Genomic DNA, 17,965 nt, shown 5'->3' with positions numbered 1-17,965 from the left:
GATACAAAAAAAACCACCAGGATTTTCATGGGTAAGCTTCAAAAACATTTAGCACACATAACATTTGAGGCGGGGGGAGTTGACCCCAAAAGTGTTCACGGCCCACCCATTCAACCACTGGAAGGCTCATTTTCAGAGCATGTATATTTTAATTATCAATCAATAGGCTCAACGGAACTTACAAGTTCCCATTGACTGGTATCAAAATGAACTCGGTTTGCAAACTTTTAAAGAAAATAAATACCATGACTTTTTTGGTATTCATTTATATTAATGTTAATAGTCTTAGTTTTGGGAATTATGTGGGGGCCCACTTGAAATATTCTCACAGCCCACAGGTTGGCAATTGCTACGCACATTTCGCAAGTACAAAAGAGATTCAAGCATTTTTTATCTACAAGACACAACACCCCCCAAAAAACAAAAACAAAAACTGAGTAGATCATTTTAAAGGGTTTAATAATCATCAACACATTTATGTACAAAGCAAGCCATGTCATACCCAATTGACCAAAGAAAAAGGGAAATCCTAAAATGCATCTTTTTTTTCTGTCATTAAAATAGCTAAGATTACACCAGGAATTCAACAGTTAAACACCATTAGGTACAGAATCACTAGAGTTTGACAAAACCTTCACAGATAATCTTCCACAGTTATATAGCCCTGGGCAAGGCAGGGGTGTGATTGCGACAACACAGAGAAGTGAGAAATAATGGGGAAGGGGGAAACGAGGAAAGGTTTCCACTGGAAATGAATGGGAAGCAAGTGTCCAAGAATCATAGGATAAAAAAAAGCAAAAATCACATTCGTGCCACATTTCTCAAAAGCACCGAGGTTGTCTTTGTTCTACTAAAAGCCAATAGAAAACAAATAATCTTATTAGAAATCGTAGTTGCTGAAATTGAGCTGAAATGATAGTGTTCACATTAGAGACTAATGCTGGGCCTGACTACACTAGGCTGAGCTTGAAGGGCAGTTTTCCACCAGTGTGGTACAGGCTCAACTCAACTTTTTGGTTTTCCACTGGGCAAAAGGATCTGGTACTTTTGTCACCACCTCTGTCGAGGTTCCAAGAAAGCTGAGGCTTTACCAGGTGACGTGTGTGGAGTAGGTAATACAGTACATGATGACTATTGTTGGCGCAAACTACAATATAAATAATGTACATAACATCCTACATACACTACTACCCAGGGAGCAGTATGGAGATACGGACAGCTGATCAGTTTAACAATGCAGTCTGAGCATCTTACACAACAATTTGTATTATCCAAATGTACAGCTGTGTTTTCAGGCTGATCCTGTGGTGGTGTTGTGTGTTGTGGGGACACTCGGTGGTCAGGCCGTGGAACTGCTGCAGAGTACGGCTGCAGCAACTGCGTGACCCATTTCTTGCCTAAAAAGGTCATCAAAAACATTTTGTTGTTGTACTGTATATAGAGATCATTTCCACACAGCATTAGTATTGGTTTTAACTGTAGCACTGATTAGCACCCTCCAATGCAGGTGGTTCAACTTTGCAATGATGACCAGCTACCTAAGAGGGGATCCCATCTGTAGTGGAAAACTTTAGTAAAGCGAGTACTTTCAAGTTGAGCTGGTACCATTGCAGTGGAAAAGCACCATAAGCTGGATTGCTCCTGTGCTGTCCTATATAACGCGAAGTAAAACATAGCACTGCAATTCAGAGCATGGCATCCAAAAGCTTCTTAGTGCTCGTAATTAGCAGGCATCATTTAGCTAGAGGAATCTTGTGACAATTTGGACATTATCCACATCATATCATACAATGTTTGCCAAATCTCAAATTTGCCAGTTGTTACATACACTGAATGTTGGCCATCTTCTCTGATTTAAATAATATTCTCAATTATAGTGCCAGTTCTATTCAATTAGACAGATTAACCTAATACTCTGAAACCCCTAGGTAAGGGAATCCATTATTCAAGGTCAGTGAAATGAGAAAATGTACAATACAGTTCATAATATACAGTATATGTTCTTCCACACTACAAAAGCAAGCCAAATCAAACAATGTTATTGACAATGAGTCTTCAAATCTGAGTACTTATCTGACACTAGTGAGTGTAGTGCACCACTTGAATGATGGTGAGACCTGGATGGCCATGAGACTTGAGTATAGAGACCATAACGTCCTACTCATTGCTGAGGGCAGGTTTCTCACACAGCATCTTGGCACCAAGATCTGAGTTTGTTCAATACATTGCAAAATGCAAACAGAAACTGCCCTTCCAAGAAGATGACTATGTCTACAGGATATTTAATGTCCTATAATCATCTGAACTGCCATTTGCAAATATAAAGCCATCACAATGGAAAGTGTGTTCCCCTTTGTCGTAGCTACCTTTCAAACACAAAGAAAATTGTAAATTAAATTGTGATGAACAGTTAGCATACTAAATGGCAAGTTTCCAGACTGCACATATACATGTAACCTGCTGAATTGCGCTGAGCATTGACTCATATCTGATTGAGGTCAAAATCTATGGCAATTCTAAACTGACAAGGAATTTAACAGAATTAATTCCAGCTGCAATAACTTATTAACTTCTTTCTGTTGCTACCCAAGAGCTGTAAATATTGTTTTCGGCCAAAATTTTATTTGAAAACATACTGGATTACATATACATTTTTAACACTATGGCCATAAAGCAAACATCTAAGTGTTTTATCTTTACTGTAATGGAAAATTGCCCATGAATTACTAACAAAATGTAGATATAAGGAGAATCAAAACTATAAAGTAACAATAAAACCTGACTCAAATACCAGAATAGGAGATCATCTTCATTCCATACCATTTTAAAAAGTTGCTGAAAAAACACCCAGGACAGTACATCTGTACAGCCATGTTTTCTGAAGAGATACAAGCATTTGTCCAAACTCCAAACCTAAAACACCCTCTCTCCTTGCAAACAGTCTAATCAGCTATTCCCTTCCTTCAATGTCAGACCATGAGCTCTTCCAACTGTTTCAGCACACAAGCCAAAAGAAAACTTTAGTTCATTGTCCTAGAGACTAGGCTTGAGAAAACCCATTACTGCTCTGCTCGTGTCTGCAAATATCAGGTCTGTGAATCATTGTACGTCCCGACCCAGTTTCATCAACCAGGGGTGAGGGACAACCTCATAGTATAGAGGGACGTGAGAAGCCAGTCGCTGCTCGATAACAATCCATAAGAAAACATAAATGAATGTAAAATGCATTTAGAGAAGCTAATCTTTACAAAAAAAAAAAAACTGCGCCACTAGTTTTTCTTCAGTCGTTTACCCACAGTGTGACCGCCTGTGTGAGCAGTAAACACTGGGGTGTTGTCATGTCTATGTACACACTCATACACAATACAGTCAAACTGCTCTGTACACACAGTCGGTGTGTGTTCCGTTCCCTCAGTGGTAATCACAGGCCTCAAAATCCAGATGCTCACTCATTCACACACACACCTAAATGGGGCAGTGGCTGTTGCCGGGGCTCCTGTGTTGTTGTAACCATGACAACTAGGGAATCCTTCCTGTTGGAGTTTAGAGAGGTTCAGTCAGGTGACCTGGCTGCAACAGGGAACTGTGGGAAGGGTCAGTCCTCCAGTCAAGCAGTTCTTTTCCCCACCCGGTCCAGTTGGGGTAGTTGCTGTATACCAAAAGACCAAAACACATTTGGGCTTTGTTCACGCTTGTTATATGATGCGTTTTTCTTTTCTTTTTTCCAAATACAAATGCTTCAAACGCCTTGCTTTGTTTGGACTTTGCTGGGTGATTTGTACATTATATTAACATGACGTTGTGATGTTGAATGAGATGACTACTTGGCTAGAATACTGAAATAGAGTCTGAGACAGATTCTAATTGAAGGTGGTTATTTCAAGCGAGAACAGGCTGAATGATTGAAGGCTTGACACACACGAAAGGGTTGATGGCTGGACACACATGAAGGGATGAGTGAATAGTAAGCCAAAGAAAAACAAAGTATGGAAACATGCCCACGATTTTTACTACTTCCTTGTCTCTTTACATGCAAGAACAGGTTTTTAATGTATCACGTATAGATGCAACAAACTAAAGAGAAAACAGCCGATGAACAACTAGAGGGAAATTAACAGGTTCATTATAGCTTGACGTGGTTAATACGAAAGTGGCTACCTAATCTAAAGAAAGGGAATGGGGGTCAATGCAGTCAATTCAAAATGCATAGACAAAGTGTCAATCGCCTGACAAATGACAAGTATTTAAAAGTCTGGACATTACGGCCATGACATGTAAAGGTTCTCTAGTCACGACAGTTTGAAACTAGTGGTTTTACCCTGAAGGTGCAGAGGTTCTAGCTCTCATCATCTGAGACGTGGGGTTTTGCAATGGCCATCTCCTCCTTGCTGTTGGCGATCAACTTACACTTCTGCAAACACAAACAAGGACACACATCATGGTAATGTAATTATAACAAGCAGATGCAGCACCATTGAACCAGTGCTAGGAGATATGACTTCAAATCGATGTCACGATTATTTCAAACTTTTGCCTCGATTAGGAATCACGATTAACAATAAAAAAAAATCTATATAATAGCCGCCGTGACGCGTTGTAGATTGGCTAATTTCACTATTTTTGTATGCCACCATTGTACAGCTAAGTATAATACACATGGATTAAAGTAACATTTAATCTCACGACTGAAAATGTCCTATTAAATGTGCGATTTGTGAAACAGTGTGAAAGGATCCCCCACACACACTAGCGCCGATTCCTAAACAATGAATACAATATGTAAAATTGGGACGCTTCAGTAATATTGTTCCTGCTGTTCTATATACTGCCAACCATGTGAAGAAATCACAATTCAGGCTTTAACCTTTGCTTTTATTTGAAATATCCAAGACGAATAAGATATTATGGAAGATGCTTCCGAACATATTGCTAGTTTGACCACTTCGAATGCTCTGATCTTAAAATAACCGAAAATAGCCTTTCGGCTATTTTTGCTGCGCAACATGCTTCCATAGGAGACATGCTGGCTTCTATGGAATCCAAATGACTGAAATCAGTCTTGGTGGTGACTGAGAACTTTAATCCATGACTACAGGGTTAAGAGATTTTAGTCAAGTCACACACACAATGCAGTGTCCCACTCATGAGCCCTTACCTCAGTGAGCTCCTTGATAGTATGTATATTAGCCTGTTGAGTAACCTTCCTCTTCGCCTCCTCTATGTTATCCATGTTGAGGGTTGGGGTCGGGGGAGCAAGGCATGGGGGGGGCTTGTTGGTGATTGTGGGGAGCGGAGCCAGGGGTGGCATGGAGGCCAGGGCGCCCATGTTACTGAGCGCGGCCGTCATGGTGGCTGCCGTCATGCTCGCCATAGCAGCGCTCATGGTTATGTTTGACATGTTCCCCATCCCCGGAATATTGTGCATCCCCATTGGCCCCATGTTGGACATGTTGGGCATATTGGGCATGTTGGGCATGTTAGGCATGTTGGGCATCCCCATGCCCATTGGAAGGGGTAGCGGTAAGGGCAGGTTGAGGGGGGTAGGGGACGGGGTGGGTAAGGGGAGCTGGAGGATGGCTTTGGGGCGAAGGCTCTCGGGGATGGGCACCCCGGCCTTGGCGCACATGGCAGCAGCGTTTGCCTTGGCTATCTCCAGCAACTGCTCCTTGTCTGAAAATAAGGAAGGGAGGAAAAAGGGAGCAACACAAGGAGAAGGGTTACAGAGGCATAAATAACAATAAATAACATAACTACAGTATATCCCCATCTGAATTCTAACCAAGTGCATTGAAATAACTGCTGAGAGTATGTGGTGATGTCAGAAAATTAAATACAGTAATCACAGTATTTAAAAACTGTGTTCCTGCGTGTCACACTCGTACCCAGGTCAGTGAGCCGCGGAGGTGACTTGCTTGTGCTGCGTCGTGTTCGAGACCCAGAGCGTCTCTGCTTACGGAGGATAAGAACCGGAGAGTGACTGGGTTCTCTTTTCCACCTGTCCCGCCGGTCAAACGAACGACTGCGGAATACCGGCCGCCTCCCTCTGCCCCTTGACCTCGACCGACGCCTGGACCGAGATCTGGACCGCTTGCTCCTGTCTCCTGACCTGGATCTCTTCCGCCTGGCTGCGGAGCGGCTCTTGGATCGTTTGCTTCGGTCTGTGGACTTGGACCTCTTCCTCCCCCGGGCGGGCGAACGTGAGCGCCTCTTGCGCGCCGGCGAGCGGGATTTGGACCGCCGAGGCCTGGCGCGGGACTTTGACTGCGATCGCCTTCGCCGCGCGGCTGAGCGTGAGCGACTGGCACGGCGGCGGCGGATGGGGCTGCGAGATTTGGACCGCCTCTTCTTCTTCTTCTCCGCCGCAGGAGAACCGGATTCTCTCTTCCTCACTGGAGACTTTGACCTGGGAAAAAGTTAAATGGTGATGATGAATGAATAACAATTTCCTCCGCTAAATACTTTTTCAGGGTATCTGCAGGTATCAGTACTTAAATGTAAAACTTAAATGTTCCTCTTAAATTTTAAGGCAAATTTCACATCAACGTGTCATTCTTAAATGTCTTCAGCAGTCCTTATCAGTTATAGCAGCAATACCAATATAACATTGCTAAATTTCAGTGACTGGTTGGAGGGTGGTTTGACCACATACTGCATTTATAAAACGTATGTTAATAATCAAGCATGTGTACCAGTTAAGGTCATTATTAATTCTCGCGCTCGTTTGTGCACGAGCACGGCAAGAGCTAGATTGTGGTGAGCTTTTCCCCGTTACCGCGATCCCAGCTGATCCGAGCGGTAACTCCCGCGTCCACCACTCCCCGTCTGTTAACCCATTAAGACCTGACGCGATTCTTTAAAAAAAATCAAAATCCTAACATTATTTTTTTTCAAAAATAGCAGATCTACAAGCTCATAGCGCGGCACTCGGTGCCGCGCTATGAGCTTGATGCATTCCAGGTCTCAATGGGTTAAGACCTTTAGGGTGGTTTCATCCAAGATTAAGGGTGTATTACTTGTATAAAAAAACCTACATTTAATGCCAGCTCAAGCAGTTTATCATCATTTTAAGTTATACTGAAGATATTACAAAATGATATGCAAGTCATTAAGTGTTTGAGATACGCATCTATGTTTTTTTTAATAATCGTGTTATGCAAATGGGGGGGTGGAGTTTACCTGCTCCTTTCCTTGTCACTCCATTCTCACCGTCTCTCATTCTCACTGTTTTGTTTTCTGCCTTATCTTGGCTGTCTTCTGAATCTGAATTCTGCATCTCCATAACTGCATCTGCATCTGACATATGTTCTGCATGTGACGCCACTGATTTCTGTAGATCTTGAATCAGCTGCCATTCATATACCTTCTTCATCCGTTTCTCCCCAGTCTAACCCTTCCTTATCTCTCTTAATCTCTTGCTCTACTTTAACTGTAACATCGGCCATCCTGTTAAAAGCTCACACACTATTTCAACAGGTACTAGTAGAGTTGTTTCTACCAATAGATTAACAATCATCTTGTTTTTCATGTTAGTGTAAGTGATATTTTTTGGTTAAAACGTTGAAGCTCTATATTCTGATAGCAATCATTGCTAGTGTTTGTTCAATAACAGGTGTCTCCCTGTCTCTCCAGCTTTTTAATAAACAGAAAATAAATGTTCAGGTGGGTTGCCAATTTTATCCCATCAGGAGAGTGCCCATTCATCATCTTCAATTTTACAGTGTTCAGGTTCCAATTTTGTCTGCTCATTTCTTTGTGTCATCACTTCCAATTCCAACTTGTTCATCCTGTATCCTGTGAATGAGTTCTGTCACCTAAAATTGGTATCTTGATCTGAAAATGTATTTTCAGTTTACTGAAGAGCTAGACGGGGAGACCCCTGTTACAGAACAAACCCTCAATGACTAATATCATAATATAGAACTATTTAACATTTATTTGAACAAAAAAACATAACTTACTGCATGTTTAAAGTAACCATAACTACCCGTATCCGTTTGCCAGATGCAGCCAGTGCCTGTGAAGGGATGGCAGCAACACAGAGGAGGGAGTGTTTGTTTTCTCCTCAAATATCACAAGTGGATTGTACACTACTCACAATATGATCCATTACTGTATGTACAGAATCTGTTCTCAACTCGGAAGACTAAAAGAAATGACAAACAGATGACAGCTTCCCTTCTCTGCTTTCAGGGGGCGTAGTTCCACACTATATAGCATTCAGAGATTGTGGAATAGTTGTCTGGGTACGCAAGACTATATTTGTACACTTTCAGAGTTAAATTAACACTCAGGATTTTACAGGATACCCTTCAGAATCAGAACTATACACACACACACACCACAAGCTTGAGGGCCACAGAAGACACCCGAAAGCCACAAACCTGGAATGCTTCCTCCTGGGCGGTGACTTTGACACTGATCGTCTAGGAGAGGAAGTGGAACGTGAAGGCTTCCTGCGGACAGCAGGTGAGCGGGACTTGGAGAGATTCTTCTTCTGCACTACTGGGGAGGCAGAGCGCGAGGAGCTTCGCTGGCGTTTGGATGCGGTTTCGTCTTCCTCACCAGAGCCGCCGGAACCATCGGAACCAGGCTCCGGGGAACCAGACCTGGAACCGTCACGTTCTTCGGACGAGCTGGCCGGGCTACCGGTGCCATCTTTCTGGTGGTTGTTGGAGGCCATGGGCTGTGGCTGAGCTGAGGAGTTCTCAGTTGTATTTGACGCTGCAGGCTGTGGCGCAGAGGCGCCGGCTAGTGGTAGTGGTTTCCATGGGCCTGTAGGGTACATATCAATATTTAATGAGAATTGCGGCTTTGAGAGTGATAATACAACTATTACTACTGTTTTTTGAATAGGTTTCAATGGAGTCACACCTCTCATAATACATCGATTTACATAATGTCATGGCGATCCCAGAGAAACAATTCACAACCATGTTCATTGTGATACACCTCCATATATCCACCTCGTAAACAGCCGGTTACATGGCTCCATTCCCAGCTTGGCGGAGCCCAGCCTTGGTACTGGCATTGATACGATTATTTTAAATGACTACTGGGAAACTGATCAGGGAGAAGGTGGAGACTGGATGGACCGTTTTGGTTGTTTTGTCTAGGATTAGTTACTTGATTCTGTTTTCATTTTGTTGAACAGTGGATTCACCGGCAGCCTACTTTGTTTTACTGTGGACCTATGGGTAAAAATCAAGAGTTTTATTGATTGGTAACCTGTGGATTAATGTTCCGCTTTTCTTTTTTTTTTACAGTTTCTGGAGTTATGGGTAGAGTTTTTGTTTATTGACCTGTGGGATTACTTTGCTGTGCGTTTCCTTTTTAAGTTTTCTGTGTTCAAACAATACACTTTCTTTGAAGAAATTATTTTTCATTCATTCCGTTTACTTTTTGTTGAATGCCTAATTGAAATGAATTGATTAGTAAAATAACGGTTTATATAAACATGTTGACAGACGTCCTTTGTGGAGGTTTAACCGCCACATAAAATTGTGTTCGATTAATTGACTAATCAAAAAAAGAACTCCTAGATTAATTGATCAAAGAAAATAATAGTTAGGTGCAGCCCTAATAGATAATACATCTGTATTACTGTAAATAGACTTTCTGTATTACCGTTAATAGACTTTTCAAGATTATAAACGGTGTCCTGAAATGCCCCACCAAGTTGAGCTTTATAATGTGCAAATATTTTTGTCCTAGATCTCACAAAAACCTGTGGGAAACACTGAATACAATAAAACATAAAAGAAGGTTGTGCACACTATAGCTCCCATAAGTACATTTGTTACAAGCAAAGGCTCTTTAAGAGACAGGCTTATTAAGAGCCTCTGCTTCAAACGCCACTCTTGGTGGAAGTACCAAGAAATTGCACTTAAGGGAACTACTGCTGTGCTATTCTTTTATGTTTTACCATTGAAGTATGCACCAAGGGTAAAAAATAATACAGGAGCATTATGAGGTGGCTGAACTGATTAACAAACATGTCTCAAGAACGCCACAAATTATATGGGTTCACATCTGATAAAGAACGCCTCTGCACAGTAAACTATGTACTAAAGTTTAATAATTAAACAGTCAGGGTGTAATAACAATCTTAATCTAAAAACGCATAACGTGCTAGGGATGCTTAAAATAACATGTTTCACCTGCTGCTGGAGATGCTCCACCCTCTCCAGCTGCCTTTCCGCTGTCCACTGGCTCTGTGCTGACCGTGTCCATTTTGGAAGAAGTCCCAGGTTTCAAGCTTTTGACAGGAGAAGAGGATGTCGAGTGGGCTGGGGAAGCGCTGTCGGACCCTCCGTCACTGGATCCAGACCTGGACCTAGATCTGTTTAAGTCAGGGGAGGCCGATTTTGACGGAGACCTCCTGCTGCTCTTTCTGGGGCTTTTTGATCTCCTCTTAACCGGTGCCGGGGACTGAGATTTTGATCTGTACCGCCGAGAGACAGAGCGCGATTTTGAGCGCTTGGTGGACCTTGGCGGTGACCGATTCCTCTTGGCGGGAGACCGCGAGCGCCTTCTAACCTGCGATCTGGATTTCGAGCGCCGACGGGCGGGCGGGGTTCTGGATTTGCGCGCGCTCTTCGATTTGGAGCGGCGGTTCCGTCTGAGAATCACAACGGACCGCGATCTGGTCCGCCTGGCCTGCCTGCGCAATGACCGGGAGCGTGAGCGACGGGACCTGGGGGGCGGGGACCTCCTCCGACGAGACGGAGAAGGCGTTCTGGAGCGCCTGCGACGTACTGGGGAACGTGTCCAGGAGCGGCGAAGAGGGCGTCTAGACCTGGACCGGGAGCGGCGGACCCGAGTGACTGAGCGCGACGTTGAGCGCCTACCAGATACAGCTCCACGTCTAGGGGAGCGGGTCCTGGAGCGCTTGGCGCGAGATCGTGACACAGACCTTCGACCTTTCCTAGGAGAGCGAGAAGGGGAGGGGGACCTGCGGCCACCGCGTTTGGGCGATCGGGACAGTTTTCTCTTAGGGGAGGGAGAGCCGCGGCGACGCTTCGGCGAAACGGATAGGGGGCTCCTTCGCCGTTTAGGAGATGGAGAATGTCGTTTAGGTCTCCCGGGGGACTTGGCCTTCTTTATCTTCGGCGAGAGGGAGCGAGAGGTGGAGCGAGACGGCTGCCTGCCTCGTTTGGGAGACCGCGACAAGCGGCTGGGTCTTTTGGGGGATTCTGGCGACTTGGACAAGGACCTCCGTCCAGGATTGGGAGACGGAGAACGGGACACAGAACGGGACGCAGAGCGTGACGGCTGCCTGGTCTTCAGGGGCGATGCGGACCGTTTTCCCTTTGAGGCGGACCGCGAACGGGATCTTGACCGTTCTTTACCTGCAGCTTGACCGCCAGTCTGAGGTCTACTAGGACTTGGCGTCGGTGATCGACTGGAGCTGGACCTCCTGATGTCTGGGGCTCTCAAAGGAGAACGAGACTTGGACCTGGATGACTCTCGCTCCTTGCCCTTTACCCTCTGGTCTGCATTGGCCTGATCCTTCTGGCCGGCATCGTCTCGAGGAGTTCCCTCCTGCTTGGGGATTATGTCAGGGAGTTCTTGGGCATGGCTAAATCCACCATCTCCATGGTTACCCTCCGTCTTGACATGAACTGCCGTCTGCACCTTATCCTCCCTGCCTGAAGAGGGTGACCTCATATCTTTCACAGAACCGTTATTACTTTCCTTAACTGTAGATGGGGAAATATTGTTATCGGACGACTCCTCTTTCTTTACAGCCATCGGTTCAGGTTTCTGGGCGACAGCAGGCACCCCCTTCTCCTCTCCTCGTCTGCCTTTGCTCCCCAGTTTGGACACTGGTTCTTGGAAGTCTGGGGCTGTTGCAGGGGAGTATTTTCCATCTCCTTTCCCTCCCTCCCCATCAGACTCGGATCCCGAAGCAGAGCTGCTTTCAGATGGGGTGTGCGAAGGAGATTTTTTGTCTTGCTTTTCATCTTTCTTCTTCTTCTTTTTCTTCTTTTTGGCAGCATGCTTTTTGTGCTTTTTGGTTTTCGCATCGCCCTCTATCTCCACACGATCTGAAAGGAGGAAATGGCAATGTTACAAGATCCAAACAAAAGTGGAATCCTAAGGAAGATGCGTGTCTATATACACATGTTCTCATACCTGTGAGTTCGTCCTTTTTGCCCTCATCCTTGGGTCCGGGTTGGTCTGCAGTCCCTGAAGCTGCTGCAAGTCTGGCACTATGAAGAGATTGAGAATACCTTCAATTAACAATACTAGTTACTTAACACAAGACCATATTATACACAGCAGTGCTGACCTTGCATACACCTGGGAATTAAAATCCCAGGACAGATAAGAGGAGAGGATGGACCATAACTTAACAAGCGGACAAGTCTCTCTTAACCCCTTACGCCCCATGTACTTTGTCATACGACAAATAGCTAACTAGAAGCTCACAATGTGTAGCGAGGAGTTTGCGAGCTTGTGGATCTGAAATCTGAATGTTCACCTATAATGACATGCCCAAAATAGGGTCACTAGGGACAATGCGTTAGGACACAAGGAGGCATTGGTCATTTTTCAGATCAAGAAAATACCGAATGTAAGCTTTTAAATGGTGTCAAAATTATTTGAAGCAGATATGCTTATTTGAATGTTAGACCTGAGTAAAGGCTCTTTAAGTTGGTGACGTTTTTCCACACTACTGGCATTCAGGTAAGAGGTGTTAACAATGGCTTCTTAACTCCACCCTTCCCCACCCCTAGCCTATTGGTGGTGATCTGAAGCTGAAACCTGAGAACACTGGCCACACATTAGCCAACAGAAACTGCAGATGTAAATGTTGGCTTTGACATGGTAATGCATTTCTCCACCCTCCAGAAGGGTGTAAGGAAAAGCAAAAGCATAAATGTTTACAAACACATTTACAACAATGTAATTATTCTAAAATGTATATCTGTTAATGAGAAGGTTCTCAAACATACAAACTCTGAGAATATAAATATAATAAAAAACAACAAAATCCAAAACCTATTTTGTCAATTTGCAGGACTTCACAATTACCTACATGAGGACCTTTTCTCTGGAGCCGGACACAGTCAAGAATTGACAGATAGTTTATGTAGTGATTCTGTGATAATGTTTATTCCACATAGAAAGACAACGCACATGAATTGCACAGCACATGTTCACCGTCAGTGTGTGTATTCTTACCTGGCTCTGGTGGTCCTTACGGGTCTAGCCGGAAGAGGCGGCTCTCCATCCGACTCTGGGCCCGACTCTGAGCTGCTCTCCTTCTCCCCCTTTCTCTTCCTCTTCTTCTTCTTGCTCTTGTGTTTTCTGTGCTTCTTGTTCTTCTTGTGTGGCGTCTCATTCCCTTCCTTGGAATTGATCTCGTCTCGCTCAGGTGCCTCGTCCTCACCTGCAGCAACACCAGAAATCCCAACTATTATTAAATGCATCATTCTAGATTGAGAGGGCCTTTTTTACTGCGTGGCTCTGCAAGAGTCTATGACCGGGTCTGTTTTTCTGTGTGTGTGTGCGCGCGTCCGTCCGTCTGTGGCTAATCTTGCAAACGACTGGACCGATCAGCGCTAGACTTTATATGCATGCTAACAGTAGACCACAGAAGTACACCCAGTCACAGGGGTGTGAACAATGGCTTCTTAACCCCACCCCACCCATAAGCTATTGGTGGTTATCTGAAGCTGAAACCTGAGAATAGCCCCACATTAACCAGAAACTGACGGTAGGCCACAGAAGTACCCCCAATCATTTATTTTTTACATACGCTTAAAACTTTTTGAAATATTTACCGTAAATCTTATAATGGAAGTCAAAGGGATTGTGATAAAAATGGACAAGTACATAAAACGTTATAGAGTAGACGGCTGATGTCATAGATTTAGATGACTGATGTCAATTTAAGTCCCAAGATCAACATTGGCGCCATGTCCGAGATCCACACTGAAGCTATGTCATTTCTATGTGGATCCCAATTCTCTAGTTTATTTATCCAACACCTCTAGGATGAAAACTAAATTGTATTATCTGTATCGTATGGGGGGCACTGCCAGAAAGGCCAGCACTGAACTTGGGTCCTGGAACAAAACCATTGGTTTCCCAGGCAGAACGTGTGATTTTTTCAAAGTGCCTCATATTCTGCTGACTGAACGTAAAACATCACTCACCTGAGGGAATGTCCACTGCACACTCCATTATGCCACTGGTGTGCCAGCCCTTCACTCGATCACACTGGATTTAAAAAAAAGGAAAGGAAAGAGGGACATTAACCACTTAAACCTTATATACTTTGATGTCAAAGAGCAATAATAGCTGATCTACAGCTATTACAGCACACAATCTGCGTTCTGAGCTTGTAGATATACTTTTTTATACCTATACCTTTCAGGACAGGAACCTCTTTTGGGGTTCTTGTTGCTATGTACAGTATATAGCAACATGCATTTGTTGTATTTTTTGAATAAATATTTGAAGTTTTTCAGAAAACTCAGGCCAGGATTTAGAAGGCGTTAAGTTACATGTTTCTGCGTGTGATGCTGTAATGATACCGTTTTTATAGCAACACTGAGAAATTAAGCATGCTAGACTAGAGTATGAAATACATGCTATATTATGTCATTCAACATTTTAAAAATGTTGAACAACCAACAGAACAAATTCACCGTAGATGTGCTGAAAATAAAATATACAGCACATATAAAATTTTATCCACAATACTTTGTCCTTTAACTGAGTGAAACCTCTAGTGTTTATATGCTACTTTTCACCAGCCCTTATCAGTAATAATAATTTAGTCCCCAGTTGCTTTGGGATTTGTCACTGTACGTCTGCACAGAAGTGAAACCCGCCTACAAGTGACATGTCAAAAGGCCGTTTTTTTCCCCAGACAAGATTTTAGCTCATATTCCCATCGATGATGTCACTGGTAGGTAGGTTTCTGAACTGTCCACAGACCTCCTCTGACGGTGCGTTTTAACAGCGGGCAACTCTGGGCGATGCCGGGCGATATCGCCCAAAAAGATAAAGAAAATCCATCTTTTGGACGATATCGCCCGGCTTCGCCCGATCGCCGGCTCTCATAGACTTTCTTTATATTTTGGGCAATATCGCCCGAGAATCGCCCAGTATTGCCCGCTGTTAAAACGCAGGGTGAGACACAGAGGTAGACAGGTAGACAACATTGGTACCATATTATAATGAGCATTAATGAGGACCGATTATATATATAGGCTGAAAATGGGTTAAGTTGTCCTTTAATAGAAACAAGTTTTTTTTTTGTTCAATGCTATATGTTGAATATAAACGGACTATTATTCACATATTATACTCCACAAGTGTTCACAAAATTACACCTAAACTGCGAAAGGGAAAAAAATATAACGTGTAGTTAGTTGGGTAAAAGCGATCGCTGTACTTCGTCGCGCGCGGTGTCGTTCAACGAAAATAGCCGCTCTACAAGCTCACAGCGTGTTGCAGCGCTCCGCGCTGTGAGCTTGCAGATCGACTAGTTTCGGCGGCGCAACAAGCCTGACGCCTCAACGAACACTGTCCAAACAGAGGAGCTGAAGCCGGGGTAACCAGAAGTCTCGCCCCAAAACACACTCGCTCCCATTTTCTTTTTTAAAAGCGGACCGCTCGCCCCCAGCGGATCTTGTATTCTTGTGTTTGTTTCACTGAGGATAAGGTTAGAAATAAGTTAAGGGTTAGGCACAGCTTTACCTACGTTAAGTTTAGGAATAAGGTTAGGTTGTGGCACCGTTTTACTGAGGCTAGATTTAGGAATAAGGTTAGGTTTACGCAGTGGTGGAAAGTAACTACGTACGTTTACTCAAGTACTGTACTTGAGTACAATTTTGAGGTATTTGTACTTTACTTGAGTATTTCCAATTTCCAATACTTTTACTTCTACTCCACTACATCTCAGAGGCAAATATTGTACTTTTACTCCACTACAATTATTTGAAAACTTAAGTTACTAGTTACTTTGCATATATAAATTATTACGTTATAAAACATACATTAATCACTTGAACCCTATTTTATACCTAGGCTATTTGAGTACTTTTACCACCACTGCAGGTGGGGACCGTTACGAGGTCTACGGATTTGCCCAGGGGGGCGACTGTGTTTTGGGGCGAGCGTTTTTGGCATTCGACGCCGGGGCCTGACTGCAGCGCCAACACGGTAGCCTACACAACGTCCATTGACCCGTTCATTCTGTAATAAAACCTTCATTTAAACCCTTCACACAGCCCACAAAAAAACAGCAGCAAACACATTTCAGAACGTTATAACGAGGTTAACAAACAAAGCAAGGCGTACAACACGCACACACACATACACACACGCCGCGGCCTCAACGGCGGTCCGTATCCAACTCGACGGCTAAGCTAGTTAATGTTAGCCACACACACGTTAGCATTCTGTTATCAAACCTCTGGGTTTTTTCCCCGTTCGGGGGGAACGCCGCGGCACATTCGTCCGTTCTGGCCGGGTTTATGGCGCATATTTACCCGGTTTAAGCCCCGAAGCTCCTGCTGCCCTTGGTTGGAAGTTGGTGGGATTATATAAAGCCGAGGAAAAGTGTTGAGTGTTGCTGTTCGCTGAGCTGTTAGCCGACTACCTGCTCCAGTCCGCCATGATGGTGAATGGCTGGCTATCCCAGCATGCAACGCGGCGTGCGCGCGGTTTGAATGGAGGGAGCGTCACATCTCCAAGGCAACTCCAACATCATGGCTGTGCCTGTGAAGCAGTCACAAAGCAAATTATACCCTTGCCTTTATATTATACTGTACTGTACTGTACTGTACTGTACTGTACTGTACTGTACTGTACTGTACTGTACTGTACTGTACTGTACTGCAGTGGTTCTCAAACTTTTTCATGTCAAGGACCCCCAAATGGACACTTATTAGCTAGTGTACAAAGCTAGTGTGTCTCAGAGTTACAGACCCATAAGGGTCCATTTGGTGCCTAATCTATCATTTAGCTGGGGACCCCCTGGAACTCCCTCAAGGACCCCTGGGAACCAATGTACTGTACTGTACTGTACTGTACTGTACTGTACTGTACTGTACTGTACTGTACTGTACTGTACTGTACTGTACTGTACTGTACTGTAGGCCTACTGTATTGTACTGTATTATATATAATATCTGCACATATCTGTATCTTCTTTTAGTTATTTGTAGGCTAACCCTGTGATGATTTACAGTTTACATCATTTAACGTTCATGCCGACTCTTTGTTGATGATTGTGATATGATGGACACAACTTGTTTTATTCCCAATCATGTGCCGTCTGCAGAGAAGGATAATCCTGTATACAACATTTTACAATATTGCATACATAAATGTATGCGTGTGTTCGTTGTTGTAAGAAATCTTCTTATAAGCAGTTGCAGAAGCTTTCACTGAATGGATAGAATATGTGAAGATGTGTCTGTACAAATGGCCAGTACCAGTTTTATCCTTGGTTATTAATACAAGTAAATAGACAAGTCTGTGCCTAATATTTGGACAAAGCTCCACCACAAAATAATGTAGTTTTAATTCGATTCCGAGTAAACCTTTGCGACCTCTATTGACAGACTGTGGTATTTCAGTCCAGACAGATATCGATTATTCTGCAATCATCTTATATGCCTGACTGCTGCTAGCCTGTTCCTGAGGAAGTTACGTTTTCGGAACGTGAGAACTAGTGTTGCCATGTCCGCTTACTATAAGCTACTTTGGGCTTGTTTTTCTGTAAAGAGGTTGTTGCGCGTTGCGTTTTTTTTAATCCGTTTCTAAAGTGTAGTTGCTTGTTTTCTAATGTTGTTTAAAGGTCAGGGTACTAAACATATAATATAATAAATATAATTCATTTGGCTATTTTCAAATAGCCGTAGGTAGCCTTTACGATCGCATTTGGGCTTGTTTTCAAAGATCTGGTTGCGTGTTTCTCTCACACGATCTGGCAACACTG

At 43.7% G+C, this 17,965-nt stretch overlaps 1 protein-coding gene across 2 annotated transcripts; it reads right to left on the bottom strand.

The window, feature by feature from the left end:
• Positions 1–441: 441 nt before the first annotated feature.
• sona (SON DNA and RNA binding protein a) lies at positions 442–16,631 on the bottom strand. Of its 2 annotated transcripts, XR_014602740.1 has the most exons (11): positions 16,512–16,631; positions 14,166–14,229; positions 13,189–13,396; positions 12,136–12,212; positions 10,158–12,047; positions 8,382–8,772; positions 5,883–6,403; positions 5,156–5,670; positions 4,319–4,411; positions 3,466–3,649; positions 442–1,397 (listed from the first exon to the last, which is right to left on the bottom strand). XR_014602740.1 is itself a non-coding variant. In XM_084084598.1 (10 exons), the coding sequence occupies exons 2-9, from the start codon at positions 14,191–14,193 to the stop codon at positions 4,337–4,339; spliced, it is 3,705 nt and encodes a 1,234-aa protein (XP_083940724.1). In that variant the 5' UTR covers positions 14,194–14,229; positions 16,512–16,631; the 3' UTR covers positions 442–3,649; positions 4,319–4,336. The 2 variants fall into 2 exon arrangements, 1 of the variants encoding a protein (XP_083940724.1); XM_084084598.1 differs by having other exon boundaries at positions 442–3,649.
• Between the last annotated feature and the right edge of the window lie 1,334 nt (positions 16,632–17,965).

The sequence above is a fragment of the Gymnoscopelus microlampas genome (assembly GCF_963454915.1).
Source record: "Gymnoscopelus microlampas genome assembly, chromosome: 17".
Lineage (NCBI taxonomy): Eukaryota > Metazoa > Chordata > Actinopteri > Myctophiformes > Myctophidae > Gymnoscopelus > Gymnoscopelus microlampas.
The sequence above is the reverse complement of the archived record's forward strand: the minus strand, read 5'-3'. Positions and strand labels throughout refer to the sequence as shown.